At 41.9% G+C, this 27071-nt stretch overlaps 1 protein-coding gene across 5 annotated transcripts in view; it reads left to right on the top strand.

Annotated features, from left to right (window-relative positions):
* LOC119658793 (ribosomal protein S6 kinase 2 beta) overlaps positions 1-27071 on the top strand; it is a 147101-nt gene that overhangs the window by 83688 nt on the left and 36342 nt on the right. The window contains exons 2-3 of one of the 5 annotated variants that reach the window (XM_038066510.1): positions 16263-16306; positions 17742-17810. The exons of 3 other annotated variants lie outside the window; for them this stretch is intronic. In XM_038066510.1, coding sequence (XP_037922438.1) covers positions 17766-17810 — 45 coding nt within the window. In that variant the 5' untranslated portion in view covers positions 16263-16306; positions 17742-17765. The remainder of the gene's footprint in view (positions 1-16262; positions 16307-17741; positions 17811-27071) is intronic. One more of the 5 variants, XM_038066507.1, reaches the window with a different exon arrangement.

Raw genomic sequence — 27071 nt, 5'->3', positions numbered from 1 at the left:
TAAACACTGTCAAGGCATAGTCTTCCCCTGACATCAGGAATTGGAAAAGGGCCCTAAATGAGTTGAAAAAAGGAACTTGATCGAAGATCACGACCCATCATTATAGCGGAAAATATATTCACGTGTATCATTCTTAGAGACGACTGGCGTCTGAAAGTTTTCCAATTTACAGAAGAAGTAGGAATAATTCCTCCGTGAGAGCCAAGAGAAAACCATGTTCACTCGAGAGAGAATCAACTTTTGGTGATCGTCAGACTCTCGATCTCGTTGTCTCTAGTTCAAATTTCGTTTGGTCATGGATGTTTGTGTTCCTCTTAGTGCCGTCCGTGACGCTTGTAAAACATTAATAAAATTGAAAAGCATCATCGCTGAAAGTCAAATAAAAAAAAATGAAAAAGAGACTGAGACAAAGGAATGAACGAGAATCAGATTTTATCAACCAGCATTTTCTGGTAGAAACTTTTATTGCTGACGTTAATTTTTGTCGCCCTTTAATTGCCCACACAAGCGCTTACATTTCCTTACCTCCTATTTGTACTTTTTTGCGGATCATTTTCACATTGTTTATGTCAGATTTTCTCTTTTAACTTCTGTCGCATGTAGGCAGGCATGTCCTTTTCATTTGATGTCACAGCTGGGACGCTTCCAATAAATCAACTTCTATTTTTTTGTAATACAAGTTGGTATTTGTCTATAACCTTTTGAACTTTTTCTTAGTTCAAGAGAACTTTGCGGCGATAAATTTAAAATTTTCCATTCGGAAATCCTCTTGACTGACAGCGTGACAGTTGGAAAAGTCACTTTTCTATAAAAGGAAACATTTCAAAAGGTCTTCAATGCTCATTCAAAAAGGAGCGAAAACATGGCATAGAAAATGTATGGGGTAAAGACCACCACACAAATAACACGTTTCCAGTCGAGGAAATTTTCCACTTTTCCAGTTAGATCCTAGCATATGCATGTCCTTATAATATATTAATTGACATAGGAAGGATTTTTCAAACCTTTTTCATTATGCTGAAAATAGGAAATTTCAATTCACATTTTGAACCCGAATGGACCTTCGTCGAAAATTATCTAAGCATGAATTGACGAAAATTGTTTTTCCGTTGTATTTTTCATTTGCCTTGTTGTTTTCTAGTTGGTCATCATTTTGTGAAATCTGATGATTTTGTACTTTGAGAAATCGATATAATCTGTTCGAAGGAAACGCAGAGCATTGTACATACCGCAGAAGTCCTTACCGAAATGTGCTCCTGCGGGGTCTTACCCGGCCCTATTTTTTTCAGAAGCTTAGCCTGATTATGCCTTTATTAGATTTTATCAAACAAGTTATTCCCATGGTTAAGGGAAGATGTTTGCTAAATCGGTAAACACCAAGGACTCCTCCCAACCGAATCTGACAGGAGCGGTCAACTTCTCAGTCGAAGAAATCCAAATCGACCAAACTTTTCCCTAATTCATTTCATTCGAGTAAATAACGCACACATGTTGAACTTCTTAATAAACTTCTTCAGCATAAAATCTCAACATTTCCAAACACGTCCTGTTTTCAGTCCTGTTTCCTCCGTAGCGGATTTTGTCCAAACTTTTACCCTGCTGTGTTCCACACCCCATATACCGACAACGTCATTCATGATGTGCGAAAATTTAATTTGCTTTCATTAGTCGCTCGACTAAAAGTCTTGTTATGAACAAAAAGGAAACATCCTTGGCGCTGGCGATGCCATTATCGTTATTATATGTAGCTATTGCTGTTCATATCGTAGCGAACGGTGCCTATGACTTAGCAGAAAATATAACGCATATCCGTGGGCGGAAATAATACTAACAAATTGTTCATTATGTTTTCAAGGAGGGAATTTCACCGAACATTCTAAATTGATACTACTCATCCTTGCTAAGGGTCTTATGTATTGTGAAAGATTTCGCAAGATATCATGATACACGTCTGCCGTATAAATTGAATCGTAGCTGAAAATTGTCAGAATATTTTGCTGAATAAAGACGCTAATATCGAGGAAAATAATATAGAACCTGACAGCATACTTTTGAACAATAACTCAATTGAACGAGACCGTGATTTCGTTTTTTCATGAAAAAAGATGAATGCAAAATGGAAAAGATAATAATTCTGCTCAAACTGTTCTTGCCAACTAATGAGGATCTCTTTGACAACTGTTCCAGGAATTAGGATATATCTCAAAGCTGTTTCAAAGTGCTTAAAGCCTCGAACAAAAACATACCTGGAAGGTCTTCAACTGGAAACGAATCTTTGTGAAATCGATTCACAATTCTTTCAATGTCAGATGTGTATCCATCTAGAAAAATTGGATGAGCAGGAAGACGTCTTTGATGGATACGAATCTATTTAGAATGGCAATTTCACCTCGGTATAACATTCAGTAAGCAGGTTCAAAAGGAGTCGAACTCAGTGCATTACTCAATCGGATCCTAAAATGTTGATGTAGAACTAATAATGGAAGATTAGTTTGCTCTTTATCGATCGAAAAACAATTAAAGCGTGTGCATTCAAAAACGAAGGGGAAAAAAAGGCGCTTCCACAACCGCTCTCACTATCGACGAAACATTCTGTCGTTGAAATTTGAATTTCTCCTTGATCCCTCTAAAAATCCTTACTGAACAATATAATTTCAGGGCAAACATTATTAGGTCTAAGCGGAGGAATCCATGAACATAGCACCAATAAGAGATATGCTTAAGACCAGCCATAAGTTCAACCCGATCGTTTTTTTGGAAAAGTCACAATTAATGGTCTGTTTTGAAAATCGAAGGACTCATTTACTCCAGAGAGTAGTACAAGCGATTAGAATTTTTCAAAGTAGCACCCATTGGCATCTACTCACTACTGGCAACGAGTTTTCCAGTTTTCCTAGTCGGGCGTCTGAAACGATCGTCGTCTTTCATTCTTTCTCTACCCTCTCAGCACAGCTTGTACTACCCACTCATCCTTTATCACCTTGGGTCTCCTTAATCATACCGTGAGTCTCTTTGCTCGTTTTACCTAGCTTGATCATGTATCGCTGTTCCAGTAATCGCTCCGTGATTCTCCCTGACGAGGCGGTTCGACAGGGGTTCACAAAACAAGTGACCTGCTCTCTTCAATGGCCGGCTGCCGACTATTTCCAGCGTTCCCAGCATCCCTCTCTACCGATCTTGCATGCGGAAACCGTCTCTCTCAACAGACCTTCTATGTTTGAGTTGACACTGAAGACCGATTGGTGAAGCTGTATGTAGAAAGCCTATTCAAAGCATCCCCCGAAAGGAGCGTCCCCACTGGGTCGACACAACTCGACAGTTTTGCTAACATGCCCTGTGAGTGACACCACAAATTGACTAACACCCACTGGAAATGGCACGACACGACAGAATATTGAACAGTATATTTGCAGGCTATACATTTTGAAAACACTATTATTAACTTATGTCTGACATAGGCTGCGTCAGACTACAGATAGACAAATGTATGTGCATGCTTCGGACGTTAAAGAAACAAATGTCTGTGTCCGTGCCAGCCAACATCTGTACTTGTGTCAGGCAAATGTCCGTATCTGATTCATATATCAGATAGGCAAACATTTATTTCAGACAAAATCTTTTCTGCATTAGACAAATGTCTGTGTTCGTCTGATGAGTCAGAAAAGTGTGTGAGTCTGCCTCAGACATTAGACAGACAAATTTCTGTATCTATGTCAGACAAATGTCCGCTTCAGGCAATCTGTTTCTGTTTCAGACAGACAGCCTGCTGTCAGAGACAGAGTCAGACCTTTGTCTGATGTGTGAGACAGACACAGACATTTGCCTGGTACAGGAAAAGACTTTATCTGTGCCACACAAATATAATGTCTCCCGAAAATCCAAACATTTGCCAGACTAATGTCTGTCTGAGGTCTAAGGCAGACACAATCTGAGCATGCGCAAACATTTGTCTGTCTGCTGTCTGAGGCAGCCGGGGGCATGAATATGGTCATGAGTTTTTCAAGAAGTCGGACTAGTTCCATTATCAGGTTTTTGAAAAAACTCCTGAGCGCAATCCGCTTTCAATGACTGACTCATCAGAAAAACCCTTTGCCATTTGTCAGTTATTCTTCTCTTTGGTTTATGACACAGTTTGTCTTCTCAAATATAAATCTGGAAACAATCTGGTTTTGACCCACGGAGACGCATGATTATAATTGACCACTTTTCAATATATGTTATGAAGGCTACAGGGGCTGATCCAAAAGTACCCGAAAGGATTATTTGTAATTTGAGAGAAAGGTGGTAAAGGTGGTTAAGATCTAAGCTTCGAAATTAGACTGGTGCCAGTCGCCCGCAGGCAGTTTTTCAGGTAAGGTTACGCAAAAGTACCTACTGCCCAATAATCGGGAAGAACATGGACCAGACCTTGGAGCAGTTTTGTTTAAAACAGGATAAAAATGGGAAGGAGACGATCGAAATGCTTCGGAAAGCCTACGGTGACATGGCGATGAACAAGAGCCAAACTTTTATGTAGCACAGAAATTTTGGGAAGGCCGTGATTCGTCATCGATGACGACCCTTTGGGACGCTCGTTGGTATCATAAACGGAGGACTCGGTGTAAGAAGTGCGTCATGTTTTGGACAAAGATCGGCGTTTAAGTGTTCGGATGATTGAAGGTGAGTGGACGAAACGTGGATGGCGATTCGTTAAGCCATACCGCACTCTTTGCCTCAGGGTTGCTGGTCAAAATGGTTGTGTCAATGCTGCCCTAGCCGTCGTCGATCGGGCTCCAGCGGATTTCAAGGCAAGGGTACCGGAGGCGATAAAAGTGGACAAAACGATCACACTGAAGGAGATTGCAATTGTCAACTTTCAGGGCGTCTTCAATGATTAGGCGAAGCGTTGGCAATGGTCCATCGAATCAGAGGGACATACTTTAAAAAGTTCTGAACAATTTCGGGAGAGACTTGCTGCTTTTCGTTTCACTTTCAAATGAATGGAAGTCATATTCCAGAATGGACTATATTATGGATAATGAACGAGCCCGTTGTAGTGAAAGTTCCCTCAGTGACAATGTTACCGCACCAGAGCAACCTGCAGAATTTGCGGTGGAATATGATAATTCCACGTTAGCTTGATACATTCTTAATTACTTGTTTATACCAGCTGGAAAACGATCCCTGAAAAGGTAATTGCCCCACCTAACGTTCCTAACAAATACAACTAATCCAGTTCTCTTAGCTTTCACCTATAAGGGTAATATCTATTGTAGAAAAGGAAGACGTGGCAGATGAAGCGATGGCGTAGGCCAGGACGCCAAGCAGCTTTTAGGGATATTGAATTGGTGAACCTCGGTGTAAAACCGGTATGTCTGCATTTTCTTACTAAGGGAGAGAGTAGGAAAGTCAGGATCGAAAGGTTTTAATTGATATATTGACTTCAGATTCAAAGTTTTGGTCGATCGTCTGGGCTTTCACGAAATGATTAACGATATACAAAATCGACGACTTGCGGATTCTTCCAGGACAGAGGTAACTCATCAGACACTGCCTTACGTCTGCCCTGGGAGCAGCGTGTCTCATCAGACATTGCCTAAAAAGGTAAATAACTCCTACCAACCACTTCGGCCACGCTGCTCCCAATGCAGAGGTTAGGCAACGTCTGATGAGTTGCCTCTGTCCTGGATAAAATCACAAGTCGTCTATTTTGGGACAAGTTTGAGTTCTAGCCCAGAACAGAGGGGTATGTACTAGCAAACATGGAAGAAAGTTGCTTTCCAATTGGTCCGACGATGGGTAGGAACATGTTTTTGGAAGGATCTCTTCACGACTAGCGACTTTGCTAACTGATGCGGATATATCCTTTCACGGATTGAGGTATCGAGATCATGAATTTCATTTCCTAGGAAGGAATACTGCGAAGAATATCTATTTATAAATAGTCTTCCCCATAGGGTGTCTTGCAGGATGTCGTCAAGGAGAGGGTTGAGGTTAAAAAAGGTCAGAGCGTGTTGGCACAAATTCGTCATATACCTCCTGTATTGCTTTAGCATATTGACGGAACGCACGGTTAATTGTATCGTTAGGAACTTCCTGTTTCTTTCGGAGTTGAAGCTTGGGTAGTATGGCTTTGAATGACTGGTTTATGAGCCGCTAGTTAAACGTTCCTGAAATCCAAGTCTGTTGGAGACGAAGGGCGAGTGGCTCGATCGGAGAGTTGAACATGGATATCAAGGATGTCAGGAATGATTTCAATGGCGCAGTGTTTGGATTCAGAATTACGTTGATGTTGCTAGTTGTGAACAAATGGGTATTGCTTACATTGTAGGTATGGAGTGCCGAGCCAAAATAAGAAATATTAAGTGCAGGGGGTATGTGTTCAGCAAGCGGTGCAGTGTCCAAATAGTTCACCCCCTAAAATCCGGGCCCATAATTTCCCAAGTGGGTGGGATTAGTAGGCATGAAAAGATGTGATTATAAACAGTTTGTTCGTATCAAACAGTTGGCTAACCAATAGAGGGAAACAACATTAACCTTTAGGGACTTGAAGGCATTGCCTTAGACCAGTATTGCGGGGCGAGAGTTTTTATTGGTAATGCAACCTAGGAGCAATATTTAAGAATTGTGCTCGGTTAGAAACAATTCGAGCTAGTGCTTACGGGCCCGATCGACTACAGAGTTGATAAAAAAAATTTTAAAGACGACTACGATTTTGTCCAGAGGAAAGGCAAATCATCTGACGCTCCCTCTGCCTCTGCACTGCGAGCAGCGTGACCGCAGTGCTTATTAGGCCTAGTTCGCTCCGGTATATAAATCCGCATACACATCATGGGTGTGATTTATATCCGTGGGAAAAATCGGTTAGTATTTCTGGCCTAAGCCCGCCGAAGCTGCAATAATGCTTGATTATAGACCGGACTAACTGAAGAGAAACTGCATTTCACTTTTCTAGCGCATGAGTTACCTCTGTCCTGGACGACACCGTAATCGTCTGTAATTTTTTTTAAATTTTGGATGTAAAGCCAAAAAGAGGAGCCAATGGATCAGAAAAGTTAGAAACAGTTTCTCTCCAATTGGTCCGGTTCGCCATCAATTGGATGACGGAATCAAGACTCCCTCAAATCCGAACAAAAATTAGAAAGTTGAGGGGCGGGACAATGAAAAGGCGTAAAAGATCAGTGGTCTTGCACTCAGTCTGATGTGATGTGATATGATACCTAGAGCCTTCAAGTCCCTCGGAATGGCCTATGCACAAGAAGATACGACCCAGACCACGGACATTCTTGCTCGCTACGAGAAGGTTCGTCATTACGATGTAGCCTTCTTCAAATTTAGGAGTATTTAGCGTTTAGAGCTTTTTGATTTCTTTACCAGAAACTCCTTGTTGGTGAGTCTGCGTAACCCTAAAAATCCGCGGGCTTAACAATTATAATAGGAAGAATCTTGGTACATATCTGTTTCTTCTCAAGTACCTATTATGGTTGCTATTGCTGCTTAGATGGCACTGGATCTGCTGTTTGCTGCCGGGTTTGATCCAGATGTTCGTCTTCGCGACATTGATGTTACGTAATTGGCTTATCTGGGGATATGTCTGCAGTGCATTGACTTAACTGTTGCCTCCATCGAGGCATTCATCATCTACAGGCTCCAGATTAAGTCATCCAGCGACTTTTCTTATTTTGCAACTCCTCTAACTTGCTCGGAAGTCTCACACTTTATTTCGCATTATAGCATTATCTTCGGCTTTGAAGTCAGGACCGACTCTGCCCTCGTATTCAGACTCCATTTTTTAAGGACCAGATTAGCATCATTTTTACGGCATTTCTTTGTCATCACCACTTAAAATGAATCCTCTATTGAGGGCTATAAAACTTCTCTTTTAGTTTTGTTGCTGAAGTCTTTCCGAAATGGTTTGATTTTCTCCTCGTAGTTGCCTTTAGTTTAGTAATTCTGCCATGGCGACGATAGCTTTCACTGATTCATAATGCTATCCTTTTTTTTGTATTTTTGTTTTGCCACAGAAAGGCCTCTTTTCTTTTGGGATCATGCCCTCAGTAGTAGGAAAACCAGGTGATTATCTAATAGTGGCATCTTTCAAAACCGATGTCAGCGCCTATTTTGTCACTCATATCCAAAGACAACCCTTACAGCTGTCCATTGTTAATCCCAATGTGATCAATCTGATTAGATATTCGTTGGCATTTATGTGTTGATTTTTGGCACTATCCCGAAAGTGGAGTTAGCTAATAAGACCACTTTGCAATTTAGCAACCAATCTTTTTACGGTGTCAAATGATGAAATGATAGAGTGGATAGATATTGACAGAACAGTCAAGAGAAAGAGGAGTTTCTAACTTATACCAAAAACTCTTTCTTCATTTTCTTCTTCTTTAGCCTTGGACCTGTTCGAAAGCAGGGTCGGAATGAAGTTTAGATAAATTTTCTTAATTTCTCTCAACTTGATTGGCAAAGTTCAATCTAATTTAAGTAAGATTGTAAAAAACTTATTCTTTGGAATATAACGCAAAAAAGAGGCTGCTACACATCCTCATATACTGGAAAGTAGTCTCAACATGTCAATAAGTTTACCACCCTGACCTGGAAAATAATGTGCGCCACACCTTTCAAATAATCCTGCTTGGTTGATGAAGGAACTGGTCATCTTGCTGGTGACCCTTGTATTTAATACGCTTCATATCTCTTAAACCACTGCTCTTTTATCCAACTCAAAACCAAGGATCATTCGTTTGAATAATTGCTATTTTTTGAATAATTGTTAACGAATTGAAATGTCTCAAGGACGATTCCTAGGCTGCTAATAAAAGCGAAGACAAAGTTTTGAGTATAATGAGAACATTTGAATTTGTAAGGTTTAAACTTTTCCATTTCTAGTTTTCCACTCCATAGACTTTAAAACAAGTGAAAAGTCTATTGGAAAAGTTTAAATTTTTCCGTCTATATCTTGAGGATCATCTTGCCATCCCTCGTCATAAAGTTTAAACGATTTCTCCTTCGTGAATGCTAATTTTCGTTATCTAAAGCTTCAAGTCAGAAAAAAGGGTAGATTCCTGTGATGAATCATGATTGAAGAGATTTATTATCCAATGCCTGCAATGGGGAGGGTATGTCCATTCACCAAAGGACCTAGTGGATATATTCAGCTCTCCAATTCAAGGAAATTAACATTTCAATTGATTGTGTCTCAATAATATATTCAACGCACGGAGATAAGTTATATTTCCTTATTTCCCGGAATACTATTTACAGCCACTTACATCCAACTTACCATTTGTTACCAATCCCATGCTTTCCCCAATGATAAATCGGTGGAAGCATGTAGCAGAGTGTTTTCAGCACGAAAAGTTTGAATGCAATGCGAAGTACAATCTACTTTTCAGACAACGGTTAGCTCTCCCACACTAGACTCCAGACAAATATCACTGAAAAAAAAAATGGCAGAAATGTGTTGTGTATGTAACACAATGAAGCTAAATGAATGATTACAGCACGGTATCTACCGAAGAGGAAAACAAGGAAGGAAAAAAACTTCAGATGTCTACAAAGTTTCGTGACATTATTACTCAAATTAGATGAATTGTTAGTCCTACTACATTCCACGCTTTTTATTGTCTTTTACCTCAGTCGGGAATTATCTATTATTCGCTTAGAGTGAGGGAGAATAAAAAGTTTCTTTTTATTGTGCTCATTCACACGAATTTGCGAGCAAGGAATGAGGAGTTTATTTTGAGAGGGATGTTTGAAAACAATGAACCTCTTCATATAATAAACGCTTTGCAGACGGTCTTGGATCTCGGAAACAAAAAGGTTATTGTGTCTGAAGCGTCTTTTATCCATCTAATAGACAGAATGGAGACATTTTTCAACTATCGCCAGGTTATTGTTATTTAAATAGAAAAGTTAATGTCCGGCTGACGCTATTGTCAACGAACGCATAGAATAGGTGCTCAAACTACCCTTCTATGCGATACATAAACTATAGTAAAAATAAGCACTTTCATCTAGAGTTTAAAATGGAGAAGACACTTCCAGTTTCATCTTTTCGTCATAAAATTGTTTATGACTCCTTTAACCTTTTGCCACAAGTGAAAAGGAATAAAAAAAAAAGAATGGATATCCATCCATATTGCAGATCTGCTTTTCGTTCCAAAATGTTCCGGTGTCATAAAATCCTTTTCATTCAACCACAGGGATGGAAACATTCTTATGCTTTTAGAAGACATTTGCCAGACGACTGATGTCCTTATGAGACCATTGTTTGGATTCTTAATAATAATAATAATAATAATAATTTTTTATGTGTTTTTTGGGGGGGGAGGTGTGCTTGGGGGGACATTATAGTAATAATCTTATTTATACGAAGGATATTACTTTCAAGTGAATAGCAAATTTAGCTGTTAATATCGAATATGGTAGCAGAAAACCTGGGACGTTAATATTAAATGGATCATCACATTGAAAGCACTCCCTCTGATATTGAAAATTCAATTCTGGTGCCATGAAAATATTAGAAAGACATTTGCTTTTAAGTCTTATGGTTGTATAGGGAATTCTAATGAGGACGGAACCTATATCTTACCATTAACGAAAATGCAGAAAAGAAGAATAGAGTGTCGGCCTCCTTTGGGAAACGGTGTTTACTGGATCAGTACCTTTGAGTTTTAAAATGAGGCGTCTCGGGGCATCAGTCACCAAACGTTCGGAATATGTGCGTTGAATCACTTTTAGGTCTTTTGTGAATAAAATCTTATTAAAATTGGCTAAAACTTCCTAAAGTTTCACCAGATTCTTCCCGCAGCACTACCGTTTTGGGGCTGGTCTAGTCTCGGAACTAATGTGTATTCAAAAATTGCGGGCTTGCACAGAACTGCTTGTAGCAATCTTCCTTGTGAGTTCCAATTCAATTTTGGCTTCCTGACGGCTGGTTTATTCATTTTATCCTTGCTACTAGTATTATCCACGCCATTTCCAATCCGAGTATCTATAATTACATAATCACGCTGTCCTCTATTAAGCGAAATCCTGGCTCCGTTTTAAGATTTCTCCTCCGATACAGAAAATATGTGCCGCGTCTTCTTCTATATTCTCACATACAAAATAGTAAGGTGAATTGTCCAAGGTAAGTTCATGATGGCCCTTTCCGCTCAGGAGTTGCGCTAGAAAGTAGTGTACCTCACTCGCTTGTATCACAAATAAAGCTATGTGTCCCCCATCCGTTCTTCGTTTGCTCCCATGTTGTTCTTTAGACTTCGCTCAATATTTTTGTTTGGCTCACCTGCAGTCCATAATAATACGACTGAAAGGGGTAGAAATTTGACTCTGGAGAGTATTCCTCTCAGTCTTGCGACAATGTGCTTTTTTATTCTGGGAAGCCAAGTGGTAGCAGACGCGAATCCGGTGACGGCTACCACAAGGCGCGCTCTCCTGACCTTGGAGCCGATTTCTGACAGACTTTTAACTACAAGAGTCCGGTCCAGGTTAAGTAGCATCACAATTTTGCAATGCGATACACTAACGGAGACTTCCGATATAATGGAAAAGGATGCTTACTACGAACAATTAAACGCGGTTCAGGGGAGCTTGCCAAAGGTGACATATTGAAATCGTGATGGGTCAAAATAGAATCGGACAACACCTTGCTTGGACATCTGATGGGGAAACACGGTTTTCGCGACCGTAACGGTAATGGTGGGAGGTTCGTGAATTTTTCCAACTTACACCGCCATAAGGTCAGTTGGATTTCAACTCGTGTACGAGCAAGCAGATCGAACACTTCGCCATCAGCAGTAAATTTAGCAATTGTCTTCTGAAAGTGCGTAACAAGACGCCTTAAAAGAGATCACCATCTGATGGTCGCCTCCGTTCACTTGCGTGTAGCGCCCGCCACTTCTCGCAGGTTTGGAAAGCTGCGACCTCCCTAAGTTCAATATCGGCCGCTTATACGACCCAGCTGTCGCTCGACAGTAGGAGGGCTATCTTGCTGGTTGGGCGGCAAATGTACTGAATAACGCTCCTGAGAATATCGATGGGCATTACGCCGTCATTAAAAATCCTCTTTTTTCGGATGCTGCACAGATCACGTCCCAAAGGATCGTCATAAGAAGCGGATCGATGAACGGAAGGGGTTGAAGGCTCTACTGACCGCTGCGTTGGATGAACTCCGATACCGAGGGAAATCCCGAGAATTTCATCGTAGTGTACGCAGTTACAAAAGAGAATTTGCTTTCGCAAGTGGAACATGCCGCAAATCACAATGATTTCAGAACTGTATATTGCATCACGCATCAGCTTGCATGTGGTCGCAAATAGTCCTTCGAAGAACGTTAACAATCGACTTCTCATCTACTATGATAAACAACTGAAGAGGTGGACTTCGCGCACTTCGCGAGGGTTCTTAGCCGTATTACATCCAGTGAGGTTCCTGCTCTTGTGGATATGGACTATTTGTGCAAACAGAAGAGAAATTGGGCCATGAATGCACTTAAATAAAATAAAGCCGCTGGGCTTGATGATCTCCCCGCACAGTTGTTTATCGCTGCACCTGCACTTATTGTGGATCTGCTGCTTCCACTCGTACAGAAATCTTGGGAATCCGAGACCTTTTCCAGAAAGTGGAAGAAGGGGATGATCGTTAAGATTCCAAGAAAAGGCATCCGTTTTGAGTGTAACAATTGGAGTAGTGTCTGTGTGCTCCCTGCCATCGCAAAGATAACAGCTAAAATAATCCTGAAACGCCTCAAAGAGCATTTTGCGCGGAATTTAGATCTTCGCTGCACCTGCTCTTCATCGATTTCGAGAAAGCTTTCTATACCTGTACCTACTTAAATTATAAAGGGGCGCTGGTGGTAGTGGTCGGTGGTAGGCCAACGGGGGAGTCCGTCGAGAACTCCCCGCAACATCGAGCACGTGTGCAGAATTATGTATTTCTATATGGTTGGAACCAGATTGTACGAGAATCCCAGAACATCAAGGGAAGCCGTGCGGGATTTAGGTACAATACCTGCAACTGACAATATTATGGGAACTACAACCACGTCAACCACGCCCTTTCCTCCGATGCCACGAGGTAGGTTCATTCGCTCCACGCCGGAGTTTGGATGATGCATTCGGAATTTGGACATAGTAGCCCGTTTCCGCCATTGGACGTTTTCCAGATCGGTCTTCGTCCACGGCAATATTCCGAATGCATAAGCCAGTGAAGGGATAGCGAATATATTCAATGCGTTTATTTTATACTTCCCCGAGAGATGTGATTTCAGTACCAGCTTTACACGTCGCATGAGTTCCTAGGTACTTGTAGAAGTCTGTCTTGGTCATAGCTTGGATTTGGAGGTCTCCAATGTTGTGTCGGCATTCGGCTCGTGATAACCTTTGCGAATGGCTAATGGTCTAATCCAAATTCCATCCGAAAATCACGGCTGAACATGTCTACTATTTGTAACGGACTAATAAGGCTGTCGTCAATACGAACATATCGCTTGACGTCGTCTAAATAAATCAAGTGTGTCAGTTCGCACTTAGCACGTAGGCCATACTTTACCGCGAAACCATCATTTAGTAGCCATGAAAGGGGATTCAGTGCCATGCGAAACCAAAGGGGACTCAACGAATCCCCCTGGAAGATCCGTATCTGTATATGGGTGGGCTCTGAGGTATTAGCACCCTCAGATGTATGCACTGATAAAGTGGTATGCCACCCTTCCATGACTGTCGCCAAAAATTTTATTAGTTTCGGATCAATGCGATACAAATGTAGGACATCGATTAGCCAGATACGACGTTATCGAAAGCCTTGGCATAATCGATATAGCAACTAAAGAGGTTTCTTTGGCCTCTAGTTGCTTGTCCTACAACTATCGCGTTGATAATGAGTTGCTCTTTGCAACCCTTTGACCCGACTCGGCAGCGCTTCTGCTCCTCGGATAGAATCTTGTTGGTCTCGAGGTGCGCATTGGCCAACTTTTTGTACCAGAAGTTCTGCATCCGATCCAGACCTGGACTCCTCGAGTTCTTCGAGCTACTAATGGCTCGTCGAACTTCCTCTTCGGTAATATCCGTGAAATACATGCCAGTCGTATTGCCATGGGGGTGCGTTCGGCGGTGATCCACTCAGCATGCTGAGCCGATAACGTCCAACGGCCAACCCAATATTATTTGGCTTCCGTTACCGAAAACTATGCTGCCTGGACGCTTTGTTGGGATTCATTGAGAGATCTGAAAAAGCTCCGTCTGTTCTTATCAAGCCAAAATTAAAACTTTACGAAAACTGCAATAATTATGGTGAGGGAGTTATAAAATGTAAAAAGTTTGCAGAAGTGGTACCGCGAGTTTCCACCTTCAATTGTAATTGATGCACTTATGGAAAAAATGAGATTGGACGTCTTTGTTGCGCGAAACAATCACAGCAACTCTCGAATATCGGAAACTGTCTGCGAGATGGATCCCAAAACAAGACAACACAATTTCAATCGAGTGCAGACCTCCAAAGAGATTTTTTGGAGTTTCAGCAGAAACTTAATGAAATCCTGTCGTAATAAACGTAATGTGTTGGTTCGAGATTGACATTTTTCTCTGATGTCGTTGGCCATCGCGTAAGGTACCCTTGCTATCGCGGTGGAAGCGTTTCTCTACATTTAATGACTTCGGAATTAAACCTCCAGTGGTATCAGCATACCAGTCCCGAAGCACGAAGATTTTTAGACTTGTACTATGCGCGCGATTTGTATCGAGATGATGTTTAGATGAATTCACGGAATGAGTCTGCTCTTTCATGAATTTCCGCCCTCAGTTTTGCGAGTTGGGTTGATAATTGTTGGTCTACCTGCCCTGAACGGGTCTCTGTCGCTGAAGGAGAAAAGGCTGGTATATTTGACGTTGCTACCGCGATGCTTAATGATGAAGATAGACCTTATCAGCTAAATCGGCTGCAGTTTTTAGTGGCCGGCCATCCATCGTCGCCATAAAAGACTGAAGAGCAAGTAGTAGACGCCTTGCTCATAAACATTGCATCAGCGTCTCTAAAGCTGGCAGGGTTTCTCGTCGCCCATGGAAATGTTCTGCATGAGTTGTCTTTTTTCCTTCTGCAAATTGGTACACAACCGTTTATTTGTCCACGTGAATGGTTGTATGAACTATCTATCTATCATCGACTCTGAAATTGTCGTGAACTTTGATGATATGCCACCTGGGCAACACTGCGATGACTTCAATATACATATTCCTGCTGTGGTATTGTCATGTTATACCTTACTACGCCTTCACTATTTTGATCCAAATTTTCGGGGTCATGGGGATTGATGTCTGGAAATTTAAGTGTGCAGTTAACCGGGGTCGCAATCATACTCCTGTCTGCAGATGCGCTATATGTTCTCAGCATCCTGGTTGTCACTATTTTGAATCCGGAAATCCTCCTGTTGAATTCAGGGTCTCCACTTTGGGAATTACCAGGCGAGGTGGACTTAGTGGAAGCTGAAATTCAATGAAAGTCTTTGTGTGATAATGTGTTCATTTGCATGAAGAAGTCTTTATACAAGAGATTCAACTCCTAGCACATTGTTCGAAAGTTTATGTTGGAGAAAAATCATTGCAGATTACGCCTGTCGACGGAATTTGCGGAAAAAAAAAATCCGCATATAAAGTCTGGTGTTTTGTAGAAAATAAAGGTAACCTTCAGATTACCAGCTATTCGTTTCTCTGAAAATGCACATGGTTCAAATAAAAGTTTTCAATCGACGAGGAGGAGAAGTGCTTCGTAGGTCACGAGATGTGCAGCGAACAAAGAATATAATATAATAAACTAATTCCAAAAGGAAGGTGAACATCATAGTTTATTTTGTAAGATATTAGTATCTTTAGCAACTGACAGGTGCCACTTATAACTGTAGATTAGCTTAAAATACTTTGAAAGTACGCATATTCAGAGGTAAACGTACGCTTCCAAAAATAAACTCAGCCAAAGCATTATCTACTCTTTAAGCCGGAAACGAATCATTATCAGAAATTTTCAAATCAGTAAAATTATCTCTTATCTCCTATCGCACATATTCTTCAAATATACCACACACTGTCTAGTATTTCGCTTGATTTCATTAGAAATTGGAAAAAGAGCATAACAAACTTCTAAAACTTACATGAGTATTTGCAATAAGAAACATAACGTTACCTTTTGAAAGAAAATCCCACTTTGATTTAAAACCAAAAAACCAAAAACAAAAACTGATATCGATTTCAAGTATCTCAATCTTTCTTAAATATTTTTACAGCACATGGAGTCTCTAACTCGATTTCAGGTCTCCGGATAGTGTCTGTATGTAATGTTTGTTTCAGTAAAAAGATAAAGCGAATAAAAGTATTTGAAAGCATTATTTTTTGTATTACACATTATCCCTTACTTTTTTAACGAATGTTTTCCTATTTATATATATACATACGTTATCACCAATGATGATTGGAGTGCCCTACCCTTTTTGATTATACATTAGATTGTGGTTTTCCCTTTTTCCCTTTACTGCAATCATTTCATTTAGTTTAGTTCTTTTGAGTGTTTTTGCTTCATATTAAGTTTTAGCCCACAACCCATTCAAGCACCCTTGAAGAAACCATCCAGGGATATTTATAAACTTTTGGAAAAGTAGATACAGTTTTCTGATTGGAAAAAGGAAAATATGTAATCGAAATAGAATAGCTGGACACAGAGTTCAGAAATTGGAAAAGTTCATTGACCAAATTAGATATAAATCACATTAAGTAGCAAATAAACAACAGGAAACAACAAAGGAGAACGAATATGGTTATATAGAGCTCGACAGAAGTACTAAAACAAATCAAAAATTATAAAAGATAAAAGAATGAAAAAAAGTAAAGTGGGGTAAGTCAGAATATATGGCTTACAAAATTGTAAAAAGATTTGGTTATCTTACCTGTGAATTCGGACAAGTTCAGCTCTAGAATTGGGAAGCATCGCTTAAGTTTCCTCAATGGCGAATATACTACAGACCCATAGTATAGAACACTAATAGCATTTCAGATTTCCATCCTTCCATCATCATGCATAGATATTATAGAATAAATTTTGTTCGTTGGAGAGTATTTTTGGGCAAAAACTTGCCAAAAACCTAAAATCTTTTCTAATTCAGTCACCTTATCCGGAAAATATGCAGAAATTTAAATGCAAAAAGTTTAATTCGAGGGATTTTATTTATCTATAATTTTTTTAATTCTTTTTTCTATTTATATTTTCATTTTTTGTCAATATTCCCATTTTTTCAGTTAAGATTTTCTATAATTTCTTTTTTTTTATTTTTTTAATTATTTTTATTCACGCGATTCCACTACCTCCTTAAGTTTCACACAACTTGTTCCTTTTGGTAGAAATTAAATGACCACACATCTGAATACACACGAAAGATACTAAATTTGCACAATATCAACCTCTACATTTTCATTTACGTTATATTAATCCTTCTCTATGCTAAGCTTTTTCCTTGCCTTAAAGTTTGACAATCGTGCGCCCCGCTAGTGCTATGTACTCCCCCCTTAAATCCAAATGTGTATTTACTTTTCCCTTTTCTGATAATAAAGTTTACTTCAAGTAGATTAGACGTGTGTAGAGTTACAAGTTCCTAGCATGGATTATTCTATTTATAGATCTAAGAATGAAATGCTCCCTTTTTGTAAATATATAAAAAAATATGGTCATAATATTTATAAATATAAATATCCATCTGAAAATTTCTCTCAAGACATGATATCTTTACTATTCAACGATGTGGTCGAAAGGATATTACTCATTGCTGTTGGATAAGAAGATTGTAAGGATTAAATAATAAATATCTACTAGAATCACTGAATCACTTAGGCTAGATGAAAATCAAAATAGATTGCAATTGACATTAGTAAGCACTTAATAAAGCACATCGTTAAAGTTGAGTAGGATAAGGTACATAAGTCTTAGATGATAGTTTTACCATCATCAATCAGATTCAACTTTCAATTGGGAAACACGCAAAAAACTAGGAATCGACAAAGATAAATTTTACTAATTTTTCAGCTATATATAAAAAAAACCAAGTGTTTAAAGCGGTTATCGTGGCTCATTACACATAAAGGATCCTGTACGAAAATTGACACCTAGAGTGTCAAGGACATTGCCTTCAGCGAAAACATTCAAGCGGCTCCAAGTCAGACGACTATTGTGGCCAATCTTCGTTTTCAATTTCTTAAGCTTAGTAGTCTAGGAAGGTTTTCCTCGACAAATGCATCGTTTCCAATGTCATCTGACACATTGAGCCATCCTGGTAAAGCCACTATTCGCGGTCTTTGGTTCAAAAAGTAGGACCAGAAAATCGGTTATCATTATCTTTTGTGACTCCTCATTGACGGTAACAGTGCCCCTGTCTGTAATTTTAGAAAAACAAAAGGTTCAGGCCTGTGGGCCCTACCGTAACAAAGAGTGGTTTGGTTGGAGCGCCAATCTCCCTCAGAATCGGCAATTTTGTTTTATCACTTCTCTATTGAGTGTGATGTATTATCGTCCACACCTACTGATTCATAAAGTTTTGTTCATTTTGTGCCCATCGCGTGTCTGGTCTGCCATAGTTAGGGCAAGGCAATCTTTCAGTAAACAGTGATCTTTTTTAAGGTTTTATGTAAAACCAAACCTTTTTAAAATCAAATTAATATCTGTCTCTATTTTTATAATTGGGGGAAATTCAACGTGGATACGCAACTAAACTAAACCAAACAACATTTCAATGTTTTGTCGGTAGCTAGCTAAAATGAACAGAACCAACCGAAACCGTATAAAACATGCCTTACACGGACAGTAGCTTGCTCAGCGAGTGAAACTTCAATGTTCTTTTGGAAATTTCGTGCCTCATTTGTTCGAACAGGGTTCCTCTTCTTCATGTTCACCTAATTCGCGTAATATTGTGGCTGCTTTCCTTCAGTACAGAATCCGCCTTAATCTTGCGTAGGATAACACCTTCTGCTGTTATTACCAGCGCATCTTGACCATTTCATTTCAAATTATCTTCGGTGCTTTCTTCATTTGACCAGATTCGAAATTGGGCTTAGATCCGTTTGGCTGTCGGATCTTCCTATCCCAAAATTGGCCTGTGATCTGTGAATCCCTTTGTATGCAATGAATGGCATGATGATGACGTTGCACTCAATAAGCCGGTACAGACCTCAATCTCTTAGTAAACTACCAGCAGACACGTGTTGGTTTCATCACAAGATGAAAGAGTAAAGTGGCGCGTGTAAGTTCGCTGTAATTGCGACGATCGAGAAATAAACCCGACGTCCGACCCGGTCAATCCTATTCTGCCTATTCATTACCGATGAGAAGACGAAATGAGACTTCCACGAAGCAATGGTGCAACTCGGTACGATGCATTCATCTTCCCAGCTCCAGTTGTTCCTCTTTACATGGTAACCAAGGGCAATGGAGACTGGCAGTCGCATGGATCGCCATTTGGCAGATCGGTGCAGACATGCAAACTTCTGGTCGACAAGCTTACCCAGGGACTCGATTTTTGCCAGCCGTATATCGAAGGCATGTTCTTTTCATCCAAATACGTAGAAAAGCAACTGATTACCTGTGCATCCTGTTTCAGCACCTCAACGACTACTGGATCATCATCCATATGGCAAAGTGTGTTTTTTCGGCGCGCCTGAAGTATTTTTTCTTGGTCATCTTAACAACGCTGACAAGGTTCGCCCGCGAACAGTTTCTGGGCGTATCTATTGAAGCCCCATACCGAACTGCGCTAAAACATAAATGCCACACAAAGGCCTTCTATTAACATCAAAGAAAACGCCGAACTTCGCTGGACTTCCGAAGTTAAAATTGCTTTTCAGAACGCAAACGACGACGTCGCGTAAGCCACTTTGCTTGAATATCCTCAAGCTGGAGCGCCATTTGCACTGTTCACGAATGCCTCTAATTGCCTGGCTGGGGTAGCCCTTCAACGGGAAGTTAACGGAGTGTTGAGTCACAGGTTCGCTACAGCGCATTTAACCGAGAACTACCCGCGACTTCGAGATTTTCACAGATCACAATCCATATGTCTTCGCTCTACAAGAACTTTAACAACAGCTAAACTTCGTCGTCAGTTTTCCGCACATATCTGACACGTCCCTAGAAATGGTTAAATATGCTCTCGCCTAGCAATAGCAGACTTAAAAGAGCTAAAAACCTCGCACCTTGTTGAACAGACCACACTCGCAAATAAGATCATTGGGCCCCGCCGTCAACACTCCGTCGCCTGTTTCAACGGAAACATTTTCGACAAGATCCTCGTGCTCCACCGAAAATGATCCAGTTGCTCAGGAGCTGGCCGCCTTTCGTCTCAGCATGAGGTAACTTATCTATCTTACGAGGCGGAGGTGCGAGCGGTAGTTGCAAACGACCCACAAAAACACCGCGAGCCCTCTCTAAAGGCACAGAGATGCAGACAGCCCTGCGCTTGCCCATCGTCCAATCAGGAAAACCAATAGGGCTACCTCGTGATCTGTTATCGCTAACTCCGGAATAGTCAGGTAAACAAAAGCAGTTTCGGCGTCAACCTCTTACATTTCTTGTAGCTAACGTCTCACACCTTTAATTGGAACTTCCGCAGCATTCCGAGCTATCCGTTAAGCCCAAGAATGCGTCGATTTTGCCCTTAACGGTCGATCATCGCTGTCCTCGATTCGGTCATTATAGCCGCAGATTTTCTGGCGCACAGTTTGCTTATAGATTTCAAAGCAAAAAATGGTTGATGCGTTAACTGGCATTAAACCCTCCTCCCGCCCAACCGGACGGAGGGAAATCGCATCGGCGCCTAAAAGCAGGTAAGGAGCAATTCAGACTTGTACGAACAGCGTATCATGCGTCCAGTTCCCCTACAGACGCCTAAAGGCCGGTACTACCCCGGATTATTTCCGTTCTAGATCTTCGTAAAGTATTTTATCAAATTCCTATCGTCGCGAAGGACATCTCAAAGATGGCTTTCACATTCGACTTTTTGAATTTACCCATTCATTAAAAGGCCAATACAACGCCTCCTGCTTGACCGTCGATTCACACCAGATGCTTCGTTGTCCGTTGATTTACAGCAGAGTTTCCTTCGGATATCTGCAGGCCGCTAGGTTTCTTTTCGAGAAAGTTGAAAAATACCGAAATTCGATATAGTGCAGATCTGGAACTTCTAGTCGTATTGCGATTAAACAGTTTCATCGTTTCGCAAACAGCAGCTTAAGGCACGACCAATTTTCACGATCGATGCTATTGCCCCACTAGGAAGCAGTAATAAAAGTCGCCGCGTTTCCGATAATACCGGCGCGCTACGAGCATTCTATCCTTGATGGCTGACTGGGACTCACACGATACACTGTTTATTCGAATAGTGTTAAGGGATGGAAAGTTCCTCACATAGCAAAAAGACAAAACCTTTCAACTGTTTTTTCCCGAATTGTTAAAGTATGGAACTGATAAATCATCCTGTTCCCACTTACCGTCCAGGAGCAGTTCGATGACCACCTCCGACAGCCTGATCCACACCCCCGGCCCCAGTTGGTCATTAGCGGAATTACACCCCGCTATGCAGAAGTGTCTGCTGGCCACGTCCCAGGAAAGTTTCGCAGTGCGTATTTCGTCAGATGGCCACTGCGGTCTTATTACAGAGGTTGTTGGTGTCCGAATCCTTACACACTTTACTCCTTTCATTTTGTTGTTCACATCCGTGTATCGCGTTCCACTCTGTATCTAATTCCACTATGTAGCTTACCAAAATTTCCACCATTTATCATTTTTATCTTAATATCGATGTTTCCCCTTGAACTCTAAATATTTTGAGCAGGCGAAGAAAACGTGCTTTAGATCTTCGGTACACACGGAACGATAATGCTTCGTGGTAGCTGATGTTACGAGGCCATTCATCAAGGCAGACTTCGTCGCACACAATGGCTTATTGTGGGATCTGAAGAGCAGCCAGATCAACGATAGACGAATTTTACATCTCATGGACCTGTCCCTACGTTCGAGGGTAAATGTGATACCCTTTGGGAAAATCCGCTCACCATCAACATGATATCGAGGCGACTACTAGTTCAGTTGTAGCAGGCATGCCCCGATATCTCGCACCCGATCACATTACCACTGGGCGCAAGCAATTCGAAATGATAGTACAAACTGGCACGATGCGTCCAGTTCCCAGCAGCTGGAGAACTCCACTCGCAAGGACAATGAAGGCTGACGATCATACAGGTATTGTTGGATGCTTAACGCGTGCACTATTCCCGATCGCTATCCTGTACAACATATCGCTAACTTGACGCAAACACTCCATGGCAAGATCCTTTCTAAAATCGACTTAGTGCGAGCAATCAACTAGATACCAGTAAGAGTAGCATATTGAAGTGATAGTCGTCACACCATATGGTTTGTTCTAGTTGCCTTACAATACCTTCGAATTCCACAATGCTTCGCAGATATGACAATGCATCATTGACGAAGTTATCCGAAGACTCGTATAAGGTCGAAATATCTGCGCATCGTCATCAACTACAGGACCATAATGAATAGGCCAAGTACTCTTTCTTGGTCTTCTAGTCAACACTAATAGTGAAGAAAGTCGAAGCCACCCGCAGCTATCCGAAGCCGATCACCACCAAGGGGTAACGTCAGCTTCTTGCCGTCATTAGCTTCTATAGGAGCTGCATGCCGAACTACGCTAAAACACAAGCACGACACAACGGCCATCTAGTCCGTAGCATCGACGAAAAGACCGAACATCGCTGGACTTCTGAAGCTAAATCGATTTTTCAGAAAGCAAAAGACGAACTCGCGCAAGCTGCCCTGCTCGACGCCTCTGATTTCAATCCTTTAACACCAAGTTAACGGAATGTGAGAGCTACTATCTTTTTTCAGAGAAGTTGAGCCCTGCAAGTCTCGCGTCGAGAGCTAGCCACTGCCTGCCTAGTTGTTAGAGTTAGAAAATAGTTTCGATACAAGCTCGAGGGATGCGACTCTGTGATTTTCGTAAATCATAACCCGCTTACCATCATCTTCAATCAGTAAGTCGAGGAAGCTTCTCCAAGTTAAGTTCGGTACCTGGACTTCGTTCGCCAGTTTTTCACGGACATCCGACACGTCGCTGAGAAGGATAACATCGTGGCCGACGAAAAGTGTCACATCATTCGACTATGCAACCATTGCACGAGCACAACGAGCTGACCAAGAGCTGAAACAACTACCGACTTCTCCATCTTAACTCCAGCTGAAGAACGTAGATATTCCAACCGTGGACACTAGTCTAGTGTCTGCGATATATCTATACAAGCAGGTCTATTATAGGTTCCTCAAGCTTTCAGACGAGCGGCCTTCCACTGTGTTCATCGCCTGCCTCATACAGGCACCAAGGCGACTGCACAGACTATCAGCGAACGATTCCTTTGTGTATCCTGTGGGAACCTTCGAAATTCCCAAGACACAAGCATACCCATAAGTAGCTTATTACCACCATCATCTCACTTCCAGCATGTGCAGATCTTCATAATCGTTATGCGATACTCAGGGGGCACAAAATACTGCCTCACGTGTGTGAACAGATATTTTTTCACTAGCCCGAGGCATTTCCGATATCAGGCCAAGAAGCTGAGACCGTTGATCCTATAAAGGCCGGATATCTCGTTTCAACACGCCTCTCCTCAAGGACCTCTACAAAACAACACAAGATGCCGTCAAAAATACGCTGCAAATGCCGTAAGATGGTCCCTTTCCGGCCATGATGTGGTTCATAGAAGACTTTTCTCGGCAAACATCTCCATCGACCGTTTGAAGCTGGCCTATATACTTAAGAAGCAACTTTTATCGATGATGCACGGCCTCAACAGCAACAATCGGCTCTGCAAGAAGACCAACAGCAGGAAGATCTGCGAAACGCGTGCATTTTGTCGAACGCTATTAAATCGATTTCGGGTGATTTATATTCTTTTCATCCTTCAACGTAATTTTTTATTGTAACTTCATCACTGGCAGGGCGTACTGCACCATATGCTGGAACAACCGGACATGAAGGACTATTTCAAACTTTTAGCTACATATTTGTAGGGCAAACAACGACTTAGCCGCATCCAGTCTTCTCTGTCAACGCTGTTTCGCCGTCAAGAAGCAACCGCATAGATCGCCATGTTTCTGATGATACCGCTGCGCTAGAAACAGTCTATCCTTGACGACACATGTTCTAGAAATCGTTTATAAATTTTCAGGAGTTTAAATAAAGTTGTTGTTAAGATACAGCAGCGTTTATTTGAATAGTCAAATAAGAATTTCATCGAGAGCCTTTTACACTGTGTGCAGTCAACCCTTTACCACTGGTTCGCTCAGACTGAGATACCCCTGGCAGTTTATGATCGCGAACGTCCATTCAGCTATTATTGGTGCAGATTTTCTGGCGGGTCAAGGTTTGCTTATAGCCAGTTACCAGTCTGCTCTATCTCGTTCCAAAAGCAAACGGCTCGTGGTAAGTTAAGGGAGACTACGGACGACTAAATACTTGTACTACCCCGGATGAATACCCACTGCCGATCGTCCAAGATCGACTTCAACAGATCAAAGGCAAAGATTTCTCCGCTGTAGATCTTCGTAAAGCATTTTATCAAATTCTGATCGCCGAGAAGGACATCCTAAAGACAGCTATTACGATCCCATTCGGCCTCCTGGAAATTATGCGGGAATCAATGGCTCAACGGAACGCGAGTCAGTCCCTCCAACCCGCAATGGATTATCTTCTGTGTGACTGTCCATTTACGTATTCATCGCTTCGAATGTCCATCGAGCAGCACTTCCAATATTTGCGTCAACTCTTCGAGATTAAACGCAAAGTGAGGCTTCCCCTAAACCCCGATAAGTATGTTCGCGATAAGAGGTAGGTCGAATATCTCGGAAGTCTGTTGATGGCTGGAGCGAGATTCGAGCCCCAAGCGTAACATAGCCATTCTGACCGGCGGCCAACAAGGTCTTGGACTCAGTGACGACATCTTCCAGGCTAGGGGACGCGCTAAATCGTCTGGGCGGCACGCTCAAGGTCATCCTTCTCTGGGTCCCCGGGCATAGAAACATAAAGGGGAATAAGCGGGCTGATGGATTGACCAGGCGAAGCTCTGCTCTTGGCAGCCCTTCGATGAATACAGTTGGTGTTTCGCTGGCGGCTGTCAGGGGCGAAATCTACTCGCACTACCTAGCAGTCGCGGGCCTTAGATGGCGAAGGCTTACGAGCTGTGCCAAGGACAATTTGGCCCGCGTTTAACATAGCGCGGGTACGAGAGCTCCTGTGTCAGATGCGTGCAAATGCATTCAAGATTACGGGGTCTGCATGGGGCACTGCCCCATAAGGGACCATGCCGCCAGGCTCGGCATACCCTACTATTCGCATTGCCGAAGCTACGGAGAAGGAAGGGAAATCCTCTGCGATTGCCCAGGTCTAGCTAGAGTCAGGCGACGGACACTGGGTAAACCATTCTTTGGGAACCTCAAAGAGGGTGAATGCTACGGGCTGCCTCTGAAGTTCCGGGCCGGCTAGACTCTGCCTCCCTGCTCTTATAACAGCAATCACGGTCTCAGGAGTTTGTGACGTCAAAACGGCGCACCACAGCGCTAATTGGGCTCCTCGGAGCGGCCTGTGATACCTACCTACCTACTCCATCTCGGATCATTTTCGAGAATGGAATCACACTTCCGGCACACAAGAAGATGAGTGTCTCTGAGATTCGTCAATTTCTATCTCCGTTGCATTCTCAATGCGGTAGAAATCACATGGATCCACCAGCATCCGCCTCGTTTTGTTAATCTCGTCAGTTGGACTTCATTTTACAACAGCAAAGTTACGCTAGCTTGTACCGTCGCTAACGCTCTTCCAACTCGTTAAGGACAACATACTTTCTACGATAGACAAGTGAAAGGGTTCATTTTCGTTGAACTCCTGAATCATAGACAATCCTCCTTGTTGAAAACACCAAAAGTGCCTCACTCCCTGAGGTCTCCATACTCCAGCGAATGCGAATCAATTTTCTTTCGCTTCATCTGAATTTTCCAGTCAACATAGTTAAATATATCTTTGCTGTCCCTTTTCCGTAAAAAAAATATCGGCATTTGAAGTCCTTCCCCAATTGATCTTATTTCATTGAGCGGTGCTCCGCCATATTGGAAAAATGGAGTAAACATTACCCTCCGTATAATCCACAATTCAATAGCCAACAATGTAAACAAAACAGATTTTGTTTACAAAACAAACCGTCTCGGTCCAACTTGAGCCGAACTATTTTACCTGCTGCGGGTTCTGGTCGCCTAGTACTCTGGGCTGAATTTTCGTAAATTTCGATCGCAAGAAAAATTTGCTCGGGCCGGTCAGATGGGGACGTGTTTGTTGGATTTCAAAGACTTTTCTGGCCATTTTGAAAAAGTCATTGTGCGGAGACGAGAAAGGGATGATGTACGGATGTGATAGCGGAATGCTTACCTTCCTGACGACGGATCCACGCATTTCAAGCGTTTTTATTCCAATTTAAATAAAAAGAAATCAGATTTCGTGTGGATGAACGTTTATTGACAGGAATTGCTCTAGGAAATTCACATATCGACACATGAACATTTCAAATGCAAAGTGGTTGCTTATATTAACAAAAAACACAATCATAGGATGCACTATCTCCCTGGGCAGTTTCGAGGGCTTCCAAGGACAATTCCCGACAGATCCGCAGCAGAATCCAACGAAGAAACTGTGAGCGGCCCCAAAATGAAGGATTTACGTAGGTGCAAACGCTTAGCAACTCGCGGGTGGTGACGTTCAAACTCAGCAGCGGGTGCGCCTTCAGCATCGCGATCTCGAAGGTCCTGCAAGCTCTCCTTGTATCCTCTGGCAGCACAGATTATCCGACAATTTTGTTGATCTGGTTCTGGACATGTTCCGGAATTAATCTCGCCTTTCAGAGCTGCAGTCGACGTTCGCACGAGGCACGGTTGTGGGTCTGTAAATAAATAAAGAAAGGAAATGGTTAGAAGGATTGAATAGGCAAATGGAGAGGGACAT

Source organism: Hermetia illucens, chromosome 6 (genome assembly GCF_905115235.1).
Source record: "Hermetia illucens chromosome 6, iHerIll2.2.curated.20191125, whole genome shotgun sequence".
NCBI classification, from domain to species: Eukaryota; Metazoa; Arthropoda; class Insecta; order Diptera; family Stratiomyidae; genus Hermetia; species Hermetia illucens.
This window is presented reverse-complemented; position numbering and strand designations above follow the sequence as displayed.